The sequence below is a fragment of the Neophocaena asiaeorientalis genome, unplaced genomic scaffold (genome assembly GCF_003031525.2).
Source record: "Neophocaena asiaeorientalis asiaeorientalis breed wild unplaced genomic scaffold, Neophocaena_asiaeorientalis_V1.1 scaffold340, whole genome shotgun sequence".
Lineage (NCBI taxonomy): Eukaryota > Metazoa > Chordata > Mammalia > Artiodactyla > Phocoenidae > Neophocaena > Neophocaena asiaeorientalis.
Window position 1 is genome coordinate 318,590 of NW_020172733.1, and position 18,224 is coordinate 336,813.

The 18,224-nt window shown below is 33.9% G+C and overlaps 1 protein-coding gene across 1 annotated transcript in view; it reads left to right on the forward strand.

The window, feature by feature from the left end:
* The first annotated feature begins 6,372 nt into the window (after positions 1-6,372).
* The window catches only part of MUC19 (mucin 19, oligomeric), a 52,218-nt gene continuing 40,366 nt past the window's right edge, over positions 6,373-18,224 (forward strand). The window contains 14 exon segments of the mRNA XM_024740418.1: positions 6,373-6,397; positions 8,573-8,687; positions 9,619-9,762; positions 9,880-10,072; positions 10,220-10,374; positions 10,463-10,638; positions 12,222-12,281; positions 12,901-13,129; positions 13,878-13,995; positions 14,421-14,481; positions 14,720-14,817; positions 16,662-16,872; positions 17,536-17,658; positions 18,082-18,205. Coding sequence (XP_024596186.1) covers positions 6,373-6,397; positions 8,573-8,687; positions 9,619-9,762; positions 9,880-10,072; positions 10,220-10,374; positions 10,463-10,638; positions 12,222-12,281; positions 12,901-13,129; positions 13,878-13,995; positions 14,421-14,481; positions 14,720-14,817; positions 16,662-16,872; positions 17,536-17,658; positions 18,082-18,205 — 1,832 coding nt within the window.

Here is an 18,224-nt window from a genome sequence, read left to right on the forward strand (position 1 = left end):
GTGTCCCCAAACACTGTCTGTAAACCATTTCCTCTTATCTTTTGGCTAAATGTGTATGTGTGTGTGTGTGTGTGTGTGTGTGTGTGTGTGTGTATAACTATGCACAATTTAGTTTTGGCAATGATTTATCAGAACACATAGGAAGACCTTTGTCTTTTAACCAGCTCTATTTACTGTTTGTTTTAATTTGCACCTATATCTCTCAGATAGATTTGCTGACCATAAGTCTTGGATTTCCCAGAAGAGCTCCAATTTCTAAAATTTTATCTTAGTATCAAAAAATAAAAAATAAAAAAGCTTTAACTTTTTATTTGAATGATATAGTCAGTTTGTATTTAGGAAATTTGTGAATTTTAGAGCATAGAGAAGCACTAAAAAAGAAAAGAAACCTGTAATCCACTAAGTCCCAAAATAAAAATATTACCCAAAATGGTTTTTTTGAGGTTTCTTGAATATATAATTGACTGGTAACCTTATGCAAAATTCTATTGCCATTGTTAAGTATTTTATTTCACATAGTTATTGAGAAAATTCTTTTGGAGACCAATGCTTTGATGTATTTGATAAAAATATTTTGATGACTCTAAATCTTTCTTAATATGTGTGCTTGCATGTAAATCATGCCATTTGTTGTAAAGTACTCATTCTTATTGTGTGTTTTTGACTCTGCTATACTTACTATAGCTTGACAATCTTGCAAATTTACATGCTATTTATTTAAATATGAAGAAAATTCACCTTGATTCATAATAATAACAATCCTGGAATCATCTGTAAGTTGTGTGTACATGAATTTTGGTATCCAGCTGTAAAATAGAAATTGTAGCCATTTAATTCATAATTAATTTTAATTTATACAGTACTTTTGTCACATGAAAAACTTTTAACTAACTCTTCTACATTTCACCAACAGATTTCACCAACAGAATAATAATTTATGCTTTGAGGCACCTTTTCAAGTCATCTAAGAATTATATTTTGCTGTGTTCTAATTCATGCATCTAGACTGACTCTATAAATTGGCTGGAGCATTAGTGCAGCCATTCTCCTTTATGGGTCTGGTCTGGAGGGGTATTAAGATACCATGGTCAATGGATAATTACTATATTCATGCCTGAGTATTGACTCAGTTAGCAGATGTATATGGGAACACCTCTCAGGACAAGAACTGTCTGCAATCAAGATTCACTTTCTGTTGGAAAATCTATTTAAAAATCTATCACTGACAGCAGTTCTCCCTTTTTTTATTCAGATGATAAAATAGCTCAAAGCAAATCAGGTAAATTACCTTGTTTTCTTTTCTTATGCTATTTATGCTAAATAACGATAGAGTGGCAGTGCTTTTCTTTGGAGACAGGACATTTCTTCCATGGAAAATCATTAAAACACCTAAAATGAAATATTCCTTATTAATACAAAGGAACATACCATAGTGTGTTTTAACATAATCTGGGCCAGCCATTTAATATTTAATCAGTATTTATGAAGGTGGTGACCTTTGAAATAGGAAACTACTCTGGTTATGTGCTTTTTAAAAATTTCTTAAACCTATGAGAAAAATGTGAATGTAGATTTAAAGTTTTACTTTCCTATATTTTTATTGACAGAACATGCTTTTATTTTGTATTCTGCGATTAATTCCTTACTGATTTATTTTAATTAAAATCGATCTTAGTTCCAATAGTTTTACTACAGATTTCTTTGAGCAACTGAATAGCTATGTTTATTACTCATCATTTTGGTACAGTTGGAAACTAGGCCGCTATCACCCATTATTTGTTTTCCCCCTCCACCAAATGAAAAATAAGCCACAGAAAATGAACACTACTATTATGGAATTTTTCGTAAACCTAATGATAGGATTTTTGTCAATATCAATATAGATTCAATTTGATTCTGGTGTAATGTACACAGCAATCAAATAGCCCAAGATTACTTTTATATATTTTTTCGATCTCTCTTTCTACAACCTTAATACAATAAAATGTAATTGGCACATATTTCCTTTGAGGTAAAACAGAAACTGAAAATAAGCAGCAGGTCCACTGTCTCATGAAGAAGTCACCTCATCATAACTACAAACAAGACTCATTAGGTTCTGTCACAATGGCATAGCAAGAGCTTCTCTACTTCCTCATTCAGGGAGTTAGAACGAGGCAAGGGAACACTTGGAATTCCATAGCTCTCTGAAAATCCTCTGAAATTATGAGCAATTGGATTTATTCCTTTGTCGCTCAGGGAACGTTCCAGGTCTCATTGAGGAGGGACCTGAGGGTCTCTAAAACTAGAGCTGCATTGGATGAATAAAAATGCCAAGCAAGGAAGCCCCAACCAACCACCCAACCAGCCAGCGTAAAATTGGACAAACTCGGGCTTCCCTGGTGGCACAGTGGTTGAGAGTCCGCCTGCTGATGCAGGGGACACGGGTTCGCGCCCCGGTCCAGGAGGGTCCCGCATGCCGCGGAGCGGCTGGGACCGTGAGCCATGGCTGCTGAGCCTGTGCGTCCGGAGCCTGTGCTCCGCAACGGGAGAGGCCACAGCAGTGAGAGGCCCGCGTACCGAAAAAAAAAAAACAAAAAAAAAAACAAACTGGACAAGCTCCAGAGCTATGTTAATTCCACAACCTTCATTCCTAAAAGGGACAAAGTCTCACATACCTGAGAAAAGGATCCATAGGCCACTGTAGTACTTTATACTATTGATATTCATTAATTTTAGACAACATAACTCATTTATCACCATTACTTTTTTTTTTTTTTTTTCCGGTACGCTGGCCTCTCACTGTTGTGGCCTCTCCCGCTGCGGAGCACAGGCTCCGGACGCGCAGGCTCAGCGGCCATGGCTCACAGGCCCATCCGCTCCGCGGCATGTGGGATCTTTCCGGACGGGGGCGCGAACCCGTGTCCCCTGCACCGGCAGGCGGACTCTCAATCACTGCGCCACCAGGGAATCCCTAGCACCATTAATTTAAAAATCTCCCCTTCCACACAGCTCACGCATATTCTCCTCTCTGATCTGGCAATTTTTCTCCATAGAGTGGGGGTGGAGGAGCAGAATTATGTCTATTTCTTTATTCTATTCCATTCTAAGATCCAAAGTATAAGATAACTCTTCCAAAAATTTATGCAAAATGTATGCAAAATATAGTATGACTTTACTCTGAAATAAGTAAATGTATTTTACCTACCTCTGAGCTATGAAGTATATGAACATATTTTATTTATCTCTAAGAATTGTATAAGCAATCTGTCTTTAAGCAAGGTGAAAGCAGTGTACCTCTTGCTTAAGAGAAAAGGGTTTCTTAGCAGATTTTACCACCTGATCTTGGGCAAGTTATTCAACCTTTTTAAAGTATCAGTTTTCTCATTTACAAGTGAGGATTAATAATAGTACCTACCTAATAGGAGAACCATTAAAGGGATAAGGCAAGAGTTAAAGAGTAAGAGTAAGAGAGTTAAAAGAGATAAGGCAAGTAAGATACTTTTACACATCTAAGATGTGGCACATAAAACTGGCCATTACTGCTGGTAACCCCAATGGCAATATTTATATATTGAATAAGTCTTATATAGTAAAATATGAGAAGGATAAAATAGTTAGTAGAAACGAATATGGCACACTGGCTAAGATACCAGGCTATTCATTTCAACAACAGAATGAGGAAATAAATTCAGAAGAAATGTTGGTCTAACAAAATGAAGGATCTAATATATCTGTGAGGTTAAACTCAGGAGAGGTATGATGGATATAGTGAATACTTATCATGAATTAAATAAGTGAAATAAAATGAATCTGCATGAGTTTGATGTGACAAGTTTGGTGAAGAAAATGAAATATATTAAAAGATATGTGGCTTTTGACTGTTGACTATTTATGTGCCAGACACTGTGAGAGGTGCTTTCATCTCATTTAATTCTTTTACTTAATTAATAAATATATTATGAAGTAGATATTGTTTTATCCTCATTTATTATGTACTCTCAGTTTAATAGATAAGGAAACTTTGTTTCAGAAGTATTAAATAATTTAGCCAAGGACAGGTCAAGGGCACAGCCAGGGGCAAGAATAAAAATGAATGTCTACATAGCATATGCATAAATAAAAAGAAAAACATCTAATTAAAATGTGTTTTTTCTTCCACCTTGACAAAAATATATTTGTGACAACATGGAAGGCCTGATACCGATGCAGAATTTTCAGATCACTGGAATTCAACCCAAGAATAGGATGGGCAGTACCCTTGCCAATGTTCCTGTCCCATTGCCCTTTCCATTCCTTGCTTTGTCACACACATAGAGGGATACCTTAACCTGCATGTCTCAGTTCCATCTACTTTTCCTATAAACAGCCACCTCCTGGCCATCCCCCCAGGCCTAGGGGTTCTCATTTCTGTGATGTGGTCTAACCTTGGAAAGACCGTCTTGAGAAAGATAGTAACATGCTTGAGACTACAGGGCCCTAGGGCCTTAGTATGATCTACAGTGGAGGAGGGAAGATGGTCCTGGCTCTGGGTTAGCATATCCACCTGACCCTATGTCTGTATTCTTTGCCCTCTAAGGAGGACCATGACTCAAGGAAGGCCAGAGTGAAACTTGTGTGGCTTAAAGTAGGAACCCCTCTTGTCTGAGTTTAAGGGAGGTCCTATCAAAGGCCGTTCTGATTGCAAGTTTGGAAGTCCAGATGAGTTTGACTCAAAAGCTCATATATTTCCCACTACTGAATATGGCCTTATTTCTTTCTGCTTTTCCATCAAACTGAGATATTTAGATTTCAAGATGCAGTTATAAAAGTACATGGCAGTGAAGAAAGACAGTGAGAGAGAGAGGATAAAAGAGGAAAGGAGAAGAGTGTGTAGTGAAGTAAGGCAGGTAGAGGGAAAGCTCAGAAAAAGAAAAAAGTTCTATATGGAGAAGAGTTGTAAATGTAATAGTGGTTTGAGGATTACTTAATAACATAATAATACAAATTGGCTGTAATTTAAGCAGCACTTGAATTCCTCCTAAACCAAACACTAATAAGTAAATATTATAATTTCATGATGTTTTAAATGTTGGGGGCCTCTTCATCCAACTACGTAGTAGACTAACTCATTACTATTCTCAAAATCATTAATATTTTATTCCTGTATATTGTTTGCTATAGAAAAATAATTTTGCTGTAAACATGGAAAATGGCTAAGAAATGCAAGAGTTGTTGAGGAAAGATAATTTAAAACAAAATCTCCTGTCACCCCAGAAAACCTCTCCACAAAAGTAGAAGAGAAGGAAAACAGTTTTATTACTGAATAAGCATTCAACCAGAATGTGATACACGTCACAGGCAATCTGATGGAGAGATTGCAAGGACAGAAAGAAATCTCACCCTTTTATACAGCCAGGCAGATACAACTCACTACATACCTGTCCTCAAGATGAACAATAACTAGTCCTCAAGTAAGAGCACTTGACATCACCAATTGTCACACATGATTTGTCCTAAATTTGCTTGGTAGTTGGGGTAGCCACCTGTGTTTGCTAATTGCCTTTATAAGAAAAAAAGTACTTTCTTGTATCTTTAAAATCATAAAAGAAGTAGGTTTGTGCTTGGAGCCAGACACCAGCTGAAGTTATGTTCATATCACCTAGGACATAGGGGAGCTCTCTCCCTTGATGACAGCATTTCAAAAAGATGGTCACCAATCCCTCGAAGAAACATTCTTGGGTTGCTTATATAACCTTTACAAAGATTTACAAACATTTTAAAGATGTAGACAAAGAACTCACAATTTTCTAAAGTAAATGATCTAAAAACGAGGAGAGTCTCTCCCCTTATTGTCAACAGAGAGAATTGTCTTTTATTTTTATTTGTATTTCTCTTACATAGTCTTCAAGTTTTGCTTACAAATCACACATATTATTTTATTGTCTAGTTAGTGACCAAAATGCATGTCTTCCACAAATTTACAAGAATATCATAGTTATTAAGGCCTAATTCTAAAGTACTTTAATTTTATCATAGAGATTTAAAAAAACATAAATGGTATGACAGAAAGCACAAAATAACTCATGTAATTCAGTGTATATTACCTTAACAAAAGGTCTTTGTTGATGAATGCATTTATTAAATAAATATTAATTGAGTGTCCTTTATGGTTCAGGCACATTTCAAGACATCTGGAATACCCCAGTGAATAAAACAGGCAAAAATCTTGAGTTTATAGAGCTTAAAATCTGGAAGGAGGAGACAGTTCATAAACAATAAACATTATAAGTAGTAAACATGATATACTACAGGGTGACAATTTCTATGGAATAAATTAGAGTAATATAATGATAATTGGGAGGATTAAAATGGGGGTTGCAAATTTACACTGTCAGAGTATGCCTCACTGAGATGACATTTAAGCTAAGACTTGGAGGTGAGTAAATGTTAATTTATGAGTAAATGTTTTCATCGTTTTTTCTTTGTAGAAATATGGAAAAGAGAATCAGGTATGTTATTTTAAATTTATCAGCTGTTACTAAGCCAAGGACAGTGTGGATCCAACATGGTAGAATATTTTGATGAGAGGAGGTTGAACAATGGAACTTGGAGCTTAGCGGTAGACAATGAAGCAGATGGGGAGGTTTCTGCCCTGTCCATGAGAGGAAGAATTTCTACTACACATCAATTAAATCTTCACACCTCTATTCATCTCTTTCTTGAAGTCTTAGAACTATGACAAAAAGATATGGGCATAGTGATTAAGTCAATAAGGGGTGTATGTTGTTCTAAGTGCCACCAGAGTAAAGGCACTTACACAAAATAAAATATGGCTTTTTATAGTGTCACAATCCAATAACCCTTTATAGTGCTAGCAATACTGTTTTCAAATACAATCTTCTGTTATTCGCATTAGGTCCTTTTTTGCTCAGTAGCTTATCCTTTTGTGACTCAAACAGGAGAAAGAAATCTCTTGTTGGTTCACTCCTTAACAGTGGATTTAGTGCTCAAGGAGAGCTGAAGACAGGTCGAGAGAACCTCAGGATGTCAACAGTTTAGAGTTAAAAGACACCCCAGCAGGTACTGTTGGAGAAAAATACTGACCTAGAAGTGCTTTTTTCATTTGGGATAATCTAGTCATCTTTGTTTTATTAGCAGCACATGGCCTTAATAGTAACAGTGAAAAGCTAAAGGCACTAATTCCAGTGCCAATGAGAGTGATGAATTCTGTTTTAAGAGAATTTTGGCAAAGCAGTTTACATTAAATTAAATTCTTCCTGATAATTTTTATTTTCTTATGCTATCTTTCTTACTATTATTGTGAAGATCAATCATTTTTATGATTATAAACTAATAATTTAAAATGCTTCCTGGACCCAATTTTAGTGCAGAATCTCTCATGTTTCTGTCGGCAACCACAATCCATTTTCTATACCAAGATTCTCTCTTGAAATTGCATACTCAGTTTGCCAAGCAATATTATAAAGTAGGGTTTTTAGACAGTTTGTTTATGGCCTTTAATTTTGTTTTGTTTGGAAAATAATTTTAATTTTCATTCGGTGAGGCATGTCCTCTCTGATTCAATATGCTTCTACCTATTGGCTGATTCAAACTTTTCCTTTACTTGCCTGGTCCCTGAAGTTTCTGTATTTTGTACCTCTGCAAAAGTCGGAAAGAAGGAGATACAGTGAAGAAGATAACTTCAATATTTTATATTAAAATTTAATATTTGAGTCCAGGTGGTGATAACTGAAAAGAGAGAAGCAGTTTTAGGTGTAGGGATACGGTTGAAATCTCTTCAGGAAAGACACAAAGGTTTCCTATCTGTTCAGTCATCTGTTTTGGGATTGACAAGCTCAGTATGACTAATAAGTTAACACAGATATTTGCTCTTGTTTACAACACTGAGGTGTGAATTGTTTGCTCATATTCTATAGAATATATTGAAACTTTATCTTAAATGAACCTAGTGCTTCACTTTTCTTATGGAATTCTCTCAAACTTCATGGTAAATTTGTTGCCATGCACACCCCTAGTTACACTGTGTGGAATCATATATGGAAAGATATGTGGAAGGGAGGGAATGTTACATTCAAAACTATAATGAAGGCCTAGTTCAAGCAATGTGTATAGATTAATTTCTTGTATAATATGAATGAATGTAACTGTTCTCTGAATTCTGCTGCCAGTGAAACAAGTATTCTAAGTTGTTTCTTAGTTTCTGCTTTTGACAGAAAAAGTAATCAATTAGCAAAGGAGGAACTGATGGTTATTTTTTGACCAATACAGATTTAGTGTTGGAGGGACTCATGGGAAAGATTTTTAAACTATGTTTGATTCTTAAAGGATCTGTGTTATCTTCAACAGAAATCAATTTAAACATTTTAGTGAAGAGGCAAGTAGATTGAATGCTTTTAGAAGGGACAATAGATTGAATGCTTTTATGAAGGGACTTGGACCTGGAATGAAGAGATCCGGTTTCTATCCAGTCTTTTCTACTAACCTTCTGTGGACTTTGGTAAAGCCACTTAAACTCTCTTGTTCCCAAGTTTTGTCATAAGAAACAGAAACTTTTTGGTCTCATGTTTCTGTATGAATTTGACTTTTTAAGTTCTATTACTCATATTTGAACTAGTTGTCTTGAAAAGGCAAGAATGTTTGAAACTGTCAAATGTGTATATCTACAGTCAAGAATTAGGAGGTGATAAGCAAAACAAAAGTGTTAAAATTTGTTATAGTGATTTTTATTTCAAAATGGTTTTCAATATTGTTTTATATTATATTTTCAATAAACAAAATGGTGTGGATAAATAACTTTTTATATATTTGGAAATTAAAGTCAGTGACAGAAGTGAGGGTCAATAAAGTACAGTAAATATAGGTATTTCTGGTGTCAGAGCAACTTATCTTAAAAGATGTGGAAATTGGTGGAAACAGGAAGAAGAGCAAGGAGTTTGTTCTCGCTGGGCTTTGGCTTTGGCTCTCACTTCAGAGGCTCAGGAATTCTGATCTAGACTCTATTAAGAAAAAACACAAATGATTTACATCCTTTGTTTATTGCTCCTGATTACAGTTTAAGTTTCCATTTGTCTTTTGATTTTGGACTTGATGGCAAAAAGGCAGGTTAATTTGGATTTGGTCTTGGTAATTCTGGCTCACGCAGAGTTGGTGTCAGTGATCTTGAAAATAAAAAGCTATGGTAAAAATAAAACAGGGAGCTTTGGAAAATCAAGTTCCAGTGATCTAAGTACTACTCTTTAGGTTTTGTGCATAAAAAGTATTGACTCATAAGTTGTACCTAAATATTCCCTGGTGACAATCTTTTTTAATTTCAGCAGACAGCTGAACATATAGGCACCAACATAGGCAGAGGGGCTGGATTTAGTAGCAGTGCCTCTGGAAATTTAGCATTTGGTTTGGGGACATCTGGTCAAAAGGGATTGGAAGTCAGTAGAGTTGATTGGAGTGAAATTAGCAGTAGAGGATCTGCTGGGGGTGAATCCATAGGTTTTAGATGCCTGTAGCTTAGGTATTCCAACTAAGACTCATTCCAGAAAAAATTTAAATTAATTAAATTAATTAGTTAAAATACTTCTCTTTACATTTAACAACAAATTAATTAGTTTAAAAAGATTAATTTTTAATAACATCTTGATTTTTTCATCAGTTGGAACAGGGTGTTTTGGCTGGGAACTTGGAGCTAGAAGGGGCGATGCTGCATTTGGTTTTAGAGCTTCTGGTTTGAGTTCATTTGGTGACAGCAGCTTTAGTACCAGAACAGTTGAAGGAAATTGAGTGATTAGATCTGAAAGATCCATTTCCAATGATCTAGGTATTGATATCCCATTTTTGTGTATACAAACTTCTGAATCATAGAATGTTTTCAGTAGGCTCTGTGATGATCATTTTATATTCTTCAGGTGACACCAGTCTGAGAATTGGGAATACCTTTGTTGGTGATAGCTCTGGAAATTTGGAATCCAATTTAGGGGCTTTTGGTCAACAGGGATTTGGAATCAATGAACTTGGAGGGGATAGAATGAGTGGCAGTGCATCTGTTGGGGCTGGATTTAAAGGCCTTGGATCTGATGTCAGTAGCTCAGGTATTCCAATAAAGACTCATTCTGGCAAATTTTAAGTTAATTAAATTAACTAAGTAGTGGAAACACTTTTCTCTAAATAACATTTCACAACAAACTAACTAATTATTAAAGATTGAATTTTAATAACATCTTGATTTTTTTTCATCCGTTGGAACGGGGTCTTTAGTTAGGAACTTGGAGCAGGGAAGGGCAATGCTGCATTTGGTTTTGGAGCTTCTGGTTTGAGTTCATTTGGTGATGGTGACTTTAGTAGCAAAACAGTTGAAGGAAATTGAGTGATTAGATCTGAAGGATCCATTTCCAATGATCTAGTTATTGATATCTCATATTTGTGCATACAAATTTCTGAATCATAAAATATTTTCAATATACTCTGTGACAGTCATTTTATATTCTGCAGGTGACACCAATTTGAGAAATGGTAATACCTTTTTTGGTGATAGCTCTGGAAACTTAGAATCCAAATTAGGGGCTTTTGGTCAACAGGGATTTGGAATCAATGAACTTGGAGGGGATAGAATGAGTGGCAGTACATCTGTTGGGGGTAGACATAAAGACTTTGGCTCTGATGCCGGTAGTTCAGATATCCTCTCAGTCTCTATTACTAAGGGACAGAGACATTAATGTCTCTTGATATCAGACATCTTGAGATTGAACATCTCAGTTCATCTAGATTAATAGTTTTAATACTTCCAGTTTCTGTGAATGCAGAATCCTTTATTCAGTTGAAATCTTGAAATGGTACCTAGGTTTCCCAAGTGTAAAACAATTCAAAGTGGGAGTAAGTTTGGTTGAAACTGAAATATCAGACTTGGAGCCCTGTCTACACAACCCTTTTCTCTTTCCCTGAACAAGTTTTAAGGCAATTTATCTGGAATAAAGTAATTTGGTGTCAGTTCATTTAATAGTGAGGCTTATAATTTTGTTACTCCAGCAGGTTGTTGAGTTGATAATATTTTTTTCTTATATAGCTTCACGTGGTTTTAAGTCTGCTAGCATACCATTGCTGAACTTGGACCTATGGTTTATACATCAGATCTAAAAATATTTTTTTCATATTTTACCAGATAAAATTATACACATAAACAGCCTAATCATTTTGTATTAAATAGATGTCACAAGCTCATCTGACTACAGTACTTCTGGACTACTCAGCACTCCAGGTAGTTTGATTTTTAATGTTCAGTGTTTATAATGTATATGTAAGATGTTCTGTTGATTATTGATTTGCTAGGGCTTGATATTATTATGTGTTTCTCATGTAGCATTGAACATCTAAGTGCTTCTCCTCTTCCAGTACTAAAATTTAGATGACCAATTGGATATTTGAAACAATTTTTTGAATAAGAAAGATTAAATTATATCTTAATAGAACCTAAATGAAACAATACAACTTCCCCTTTATATTTTAGATATAGTATTTAAAGAATGATTTTATAAATAAATTAAGAATTTAATCTATTATCACTCAACCTGGGCAAAGAGAAGTGGCCTCAAGATATACATAAATGGCATTGTGAAAAATATTTTAAAATTCTATCAAAATGTTCACTTTTTAAAATTGTTGTTACTATTCTATTCTGCTTGCTTTTAAACCTTGCTCTAAGACTTCATGTGTTTACTTGGTTGCATAAAAGGGTCCATGCATTGGAAATAAATGATAATGGGAAACAAAGTTTCAAGGTTATGAATTTTTCCCTTTGGTCAGGAGAATTGATAATTTTTGTATATAGATGATTGAGTTATTAGTATTATACAGTAGGCTGATTTAATAAAATCTATCTTGGGCCTGTTTGGGTAGCATTTTCCAATAAAAATAGACTACAAATATTCTATTTTTGAAGTTGAAAATATAGTTCTGTAAGGAATGCAGCATATGTTATTAATTGTACATGACCCAAAATGAATAAACTGTTAATGATTTCTGAACATATTGTGGCTGATTGCTACAAGAAAAAATATGGGTTTCACAGATAATCATACATATGGCTTTGACAAATCATAGCTGTCACAAAATCAAATTATATATTTAGGATTAAAAAAACCCACTGATGGCCTTCAATAACCAACTTTTAAATTCCCATGTAGAAAACCAAATATCCTGTATATTTAAAGTCAATTTTGTAATTTAAGTAATCTATGCATTGTGTTGAATAGGAAAAGGAACCCATATTCCAGAAGCAACCCCCAAATACTCAGAAACAAACACAACTATTGGTAAGTAAAAATGACTCTGATTTATAACCATATTTATATGACCAAGACAACCAGTACCTAATGAGGTTTCAAAGTATCGAAAATTTGAAACTGGTTTAAAAATTTTTTCCATCATCTATCTGTTTTATACACACACACAGACACAGACACCCACCACACATACACATAACGTATATACACACATATACATATGTACATACACATATATGTATAGAGAGAAATAATATAATTCTTTATACTTATTTAATGTTAATGATAACCCACTCAGACAACATTAGAAAAACTAGCTCTACAAAAAGCAAAACAAACGAGCAAACAGACCACAGCTTCCCTCCATATATCCCTTCCCGTAGTAGAGACAATTTCCCTTTTCCACTGGGAAACAAGATGTTTTACTTTTTTTGTTTTAGCCAACTTTGGGTATTTGCAAGTACTCAGGTATTACTTTTAGCACATTTTGCAGTATATAAGAAAGAAAAATACAGACTTAAGGTGGATGTGAGAATAGTACTTTTCAGTGATTTTTTTTCTTGGTACATAAACACTTAAAAAACCGAAACTAGAAGCTACATGAATTGTTCTAAATAATAATGAATATTCTACCCTAAATATTTTGTAGGTGAAGTTTCTACTTGGGGCAAAGGAGCATATAAAGCTTTCAACGGCCGTGTCTTTTCCTTTGAGTCTTCATGCACGTATAGTTTCTGCCGTCACTGTGTTGAATCTGGAGGAGAGTTCAATATTGAGATCAAACGAAACAATGATAGTGAGATTGAAAAAATAACAGTTATAGTAGACAGTAATGTCATCTCTATTGTTGGCAATATCATTTTAGTTAATGGAGAAAGGTAAATGTCACAGTGTTTTGAATAAAGGCTATAGAATCACTTGAAGTAACCTGAGCAAAAAGAAAATAAAAGGTTTATTAGGGGAGAGATAGTACTCTTCCTATTTTGGTGCTCATATTGATATTTATAATAAGTTCTTGTAAAATGTATAAGACTTTGCTATATGTGGGATTATAAGATATTATATTTATTCCTATCACAAGGTGGGAAAAAAAGAGTAGTTCTGTTGTTTGACTATTTTGAGTATCTAGATTTGGGGCAACATGCATATTCAACAAAACTGTTAATAGAATATTTCAATTTTCATTTGCATGTTTAATGTTAAACAAAAATTTGAGCTTTTACAATACATTGAAACTTAGGCCATTGTTTTTAGAAGTAGCAATTTATATTTGGAAGGGATGACATATTTGAATATTTTTCAGGATAAGAAAGTGAGGCATGATATTCTGCTTGTGAACATTTCAAATTATTTAATCATTTTATTCTTATAATGGACCAGTTTCTTCTTGTTCAATTCTCCAAAGTCTCAAAGATTTATTCATTGTTCCTTGCAAGTCTTTCCAAAATCAGATGAAAGCCATTGTGTCTCTTCTTCTGAAATGATCAGAAAGAAAAAACTTTACTATTCATTAGCAGTATTATATTTATGATACTAAATATAGAAACATGAATTACCAGAAAAAAACATGCTGTAATAATACTGTTCTTACACCTTTTATATGTACTTGTATTTTATACTTTTCAGTGTACAGATACCATATGACAATAAAATGATTCACATTAAGAAATATGGAGAACATAATGTTCTGAATAGCCGTAGAGGAATCCTGTCTTTAATGTGGGATGAAAATAATAAACTCTCAGTAAGTCCATCTATGATCTTCTTATAGTTTGTGCTTTTTGTTCTTTACTTTCAGTTACAAAATAATACAATATAAGGAAAATAAGAGCTAAGATTTATTGAGAAATCTCTATGTATCAGGCACTGACTAAGGATTATCTAATATTTAAAATATGGTTATTAATCTTATTTTACAGATGATGGAACTCAGGAAATTCAGGCTAATAAAAGTTAAATAATCCACCCAAAGACACAGTTAGTAAAAGTGAAGTCAGGATCTTGCCAAATTCTAAATCTAAATCCTTTAGAAAAGGCCCTGTAATACATTCCTAAGTAACCAGCTTAGGTAAAATTGAACATGAAGAGGGCCTGTCTTTTGGTTTGGTTAAACTTTGTCTTGAGATATTTTCAATATTTTATAAACATACATGTAATCTTTTTTTAAAGCTCACTCTTCACAAGCAGTATCCAACTTGTGGTCTTTGTGGTGACTTCAACAGCATTCCAGGTAAGATTTCAATGCATTTTGTCTAAGAAAATTGCCTCCCAAAAGGAAATTATAAAGTAATTTTTCATATTTGGATAAATCCAACAATTAACAATTTGCATTTGTCTATAGAATGAGAAATTGTTAAAATAAAAAAATATATTTATATTGTCAAGTCCATATTTATCTTAAAAATAATGTGTATATATATATATATATATAATGAATATCTTGAAGTTAACATTGCTTTCTTTTCAAGGAGAAGATATTAATGAGCACATTGACAATAGTAAAATTCCTGGTAATTGTCCCAAAGCTGTTACCAAAAGCTATCAAGTTTGTGAAGATGGAGTGCATGTAAGAAATATATATTTCATTTAATAGCAGATTTCAACAATATTCTCTTTCGTTTCAATTTAGATAGCCAACATCCTTTTCTAACACTCATACCTTATTAGAATTTTGCCATTGCTTCCTCTCCAATGTCCCTGTGGTCTGCTTCTCTGCTTTAGTTTAGTTGTAGATGCTAAAATAAGTGTTTTTTTTTTAAATGATATTTGCTGTATATGAGTGTAACAATTCTAATTTCCTTTGAACAGTGTTTTAGTTGGTCTGTAAACTGACATGCTTCACCTCTCCATGATTATTTCTTAATAAGGACTGACTTGACTCTTACAGTTTAGAAATCCCTGTAGTGCATTTCTAAGAACTACTTTCTGCTCTCACTCCCTTACTTTCGCCCCAGATAGCCAGTCTGAATTGTCATCTCCAGTGTACTTTACCTTCTTTCTGAAAAAGTTACAGATAATATTTTTTACTACACCACTTGAAAATAGTCATCATTTATTCTGAATTTTCTGCACTTGCAGAAACTCTTAATGTTGAATTTGGTAGATTGCACTTATTTGATGACTGAAGGAATTTTCACATATTCTTATTTCAATCTAGAACAAAATTCTCAAGACCAAGATATGTATGAATAGTATAGGTAGAAGAGACTTGTGTTTTAATTGACAATGGGTATTGTATTTATAACCACCTTGTCATCTTTTAGCAAAGCAAACTAAGGTCATCTGCTATCTTCCTTGTGAAATGCTCCTTGAGTTTTGCAGTTAGAATTGCTTTCTCTTTCCTCTGTTACCCTATGTCACTCATTGGTACTTATGATCTATAAAAATTCCTCATGTTTTTCTCACATGTTTCCTAAGAGATTTTGAGCTCTGTGATGACAGAGATTAGGTTTTACTGTTGTGGTAGTTGCACAGTGTGTGAGAATTTATGCCTGGTTGCTCAAAAATGTTAGTTGAATGAGTATACAAATTTATATTAAAGCCAATGTGTATTTAGTAAGAACTTACTATGTACAAGACATTGTGTTAAGCCTAGAAATTATAAAGTTCTATTTCTTGCTCCAAAGAAACCTGTAATCTAATAAGAAATATACACAAAGTATAGTACATTAAAAAAAAAAAACAATCTTTGAAGATTTCGTTTCACTTAATTTTATACCTCACTTGGAGAATGTTATCAGTTGTCCTGGGGCTTAATTGGTGCAAACTGTGTTATTTGCTTGCTAGTAGCTTTTATATTTCTCTGAAAACAAACATAGTTAAGATAGCAAAAAGCTATGTGGTAATTAAAATATTTTGAAATTTGAACTTTTAGTGCTTGACAATATGTCTTTACTTCCTTAAACAACATGAGAACAGATATGTTGTTTCCAGAGCAGACTCACATGGCCCCCACCAAGAAAGCACAGAATCAGTCTATTTTATTTTTTTGCTCATCAAATGTAAGCAGACTGACAGTTAAAGGGTCAATATCCCTCTGTGTATTGTGGTGTCAATCATTCACCATCCCAATCTCTGACATTGACAACCTTTCCTTTTCTCACCCCTTTCATTTTCTCAAGTTCTAAACTTCATGTCACTTTTAGAGAAATTTTGGATGAGTTTAGGTACAACAAATTTTGAAGTCCTTATATAGCAATCAAAAGTATCAGAGGTGACGTTTTCTTTTAGGAGTCACTGTACCAAATGTAATGATTCAAAACTCCCCATTTCAACCAGTGTTCAAGAATTTTCCTGTCAAAGCTACAGGGTATTATGCAAAATAAATTTCTGAATTTATCTTTCCCAAAATACTCATTTGGTTCTCCATTTTTCCTATGTTTTCTTAAAACTTCATGCTTTATTTCCTAGCACTGTAACAAAATTATTGGAACCTACTTTGAGAAATGTGGAAAGGTTGGCACTTTATCCAACAACTACAAAATGATCTGCATTGATGAGTACTGCCAAAGTAGAGACAAAAAATCCACCTGTGACACTTATGCAGAATTGTCCCGCCTCTGTTCATCAGATGGTCCCGGCACCTATGTATCCTGGAGAGACGATCCCGATGTGGTTTGTGGTAGGTTTCAAATATATTGTAGATTCCAAATCAGGAAGCTTCTATAGCACTTAAAGTTGGGATGTGTTTCAAAGTAATCTTCTCAAATGCCTAAGCCCTGGAAGAAACCTCAGAGACCATAATCTTGTCTCTGACACGTACCTGTGAGGAAACTGAGGTCCATTTTGTGGGGTTACTTGCTACAAGTGCTTTGTGTTAAGATCTTAATTTGGAACTTTATAATTAGTAAAAGTCACTGGGAAAAATGAATAATTCTGTGAAATTCTGTAAAAACTCTGTAAAAAATAACTGAAAAAGTTATCAAAAGTATGTTGATGAGTAATTATTTTTTTCAGAAAATTAGAAAACCTAAATGAGTTTCATACAAATATGAATATACTTTTCATTTATACTTAGTTCAGTCTTTATAAGTTAAAATACAAATAGAATATCAATTTCAAAGTAAGGTAAAATGATACTATATAATATACATTTCCTCCAAATTAAATATTGTATCATAAAATAATGCATAGGAAATTGGCATAATTTAGTACTGAATATCTTTAAAAACTGACATATCTTGAAAAGTAGACTCAAAGAATCCCATTTGAAAAGATCCACATTAGAATATTATGTATTTATCACATTTATTTTCCATGTATACATATTTCTATATTTCTCCAGAAAAACCTAGATGCCCAGAAAAACATATCTACAAAGAATGTGGTCCCTCAAATCCTGCAACTTGTTCTAATGTGGCTCCTTTTCAAGGCGTTGACTGTGTGAGTGGCTGCACCTGCCCAGAAGGTAATACTATTTACACTAAAACAATTGAAAATGAAGTGACTCAGTTATAGTGGGATATTGTTTCTAACAAGATATTTAATGAATAAATTATTACCTATTTATAATCCATCCTTCTAGCATACTGCAGGGGAGGGGTAGAGAGACTTTTAAAGTTAATGTGCATTTCTGTCTCTACAATACCTGAGGGCCATGGTACTACACAGATGATTCGCTAGCTCTGTATTAGGCTCAAAAGGACTGCTCTGTGGCTCCGAAAATTGTCTATACTCTTGCCAGTTCTCAAATTTCTTAAATAGAAATTATCATTTTAAGTGCATGTTTACACTTGAAAGAACAACCTCAAAAGTGATTTTGCAACACACTGCTTGAGAATTTACTGATGTTTATATAGTTTCAAGATTAACTTTATATAATATACTCTAGGTTATCTATTGGATGATATTGGAGAGAAAGGGAGATGCGTGTTGAAGGCTGACTGTCCCTGTGAATCTAATGGAAAGGTGTATCAGTCAGGAGAAATCCGTGAAGGTTCTTGTGGTTCTCAGTGGTATGTGTGTGTGCTTTTG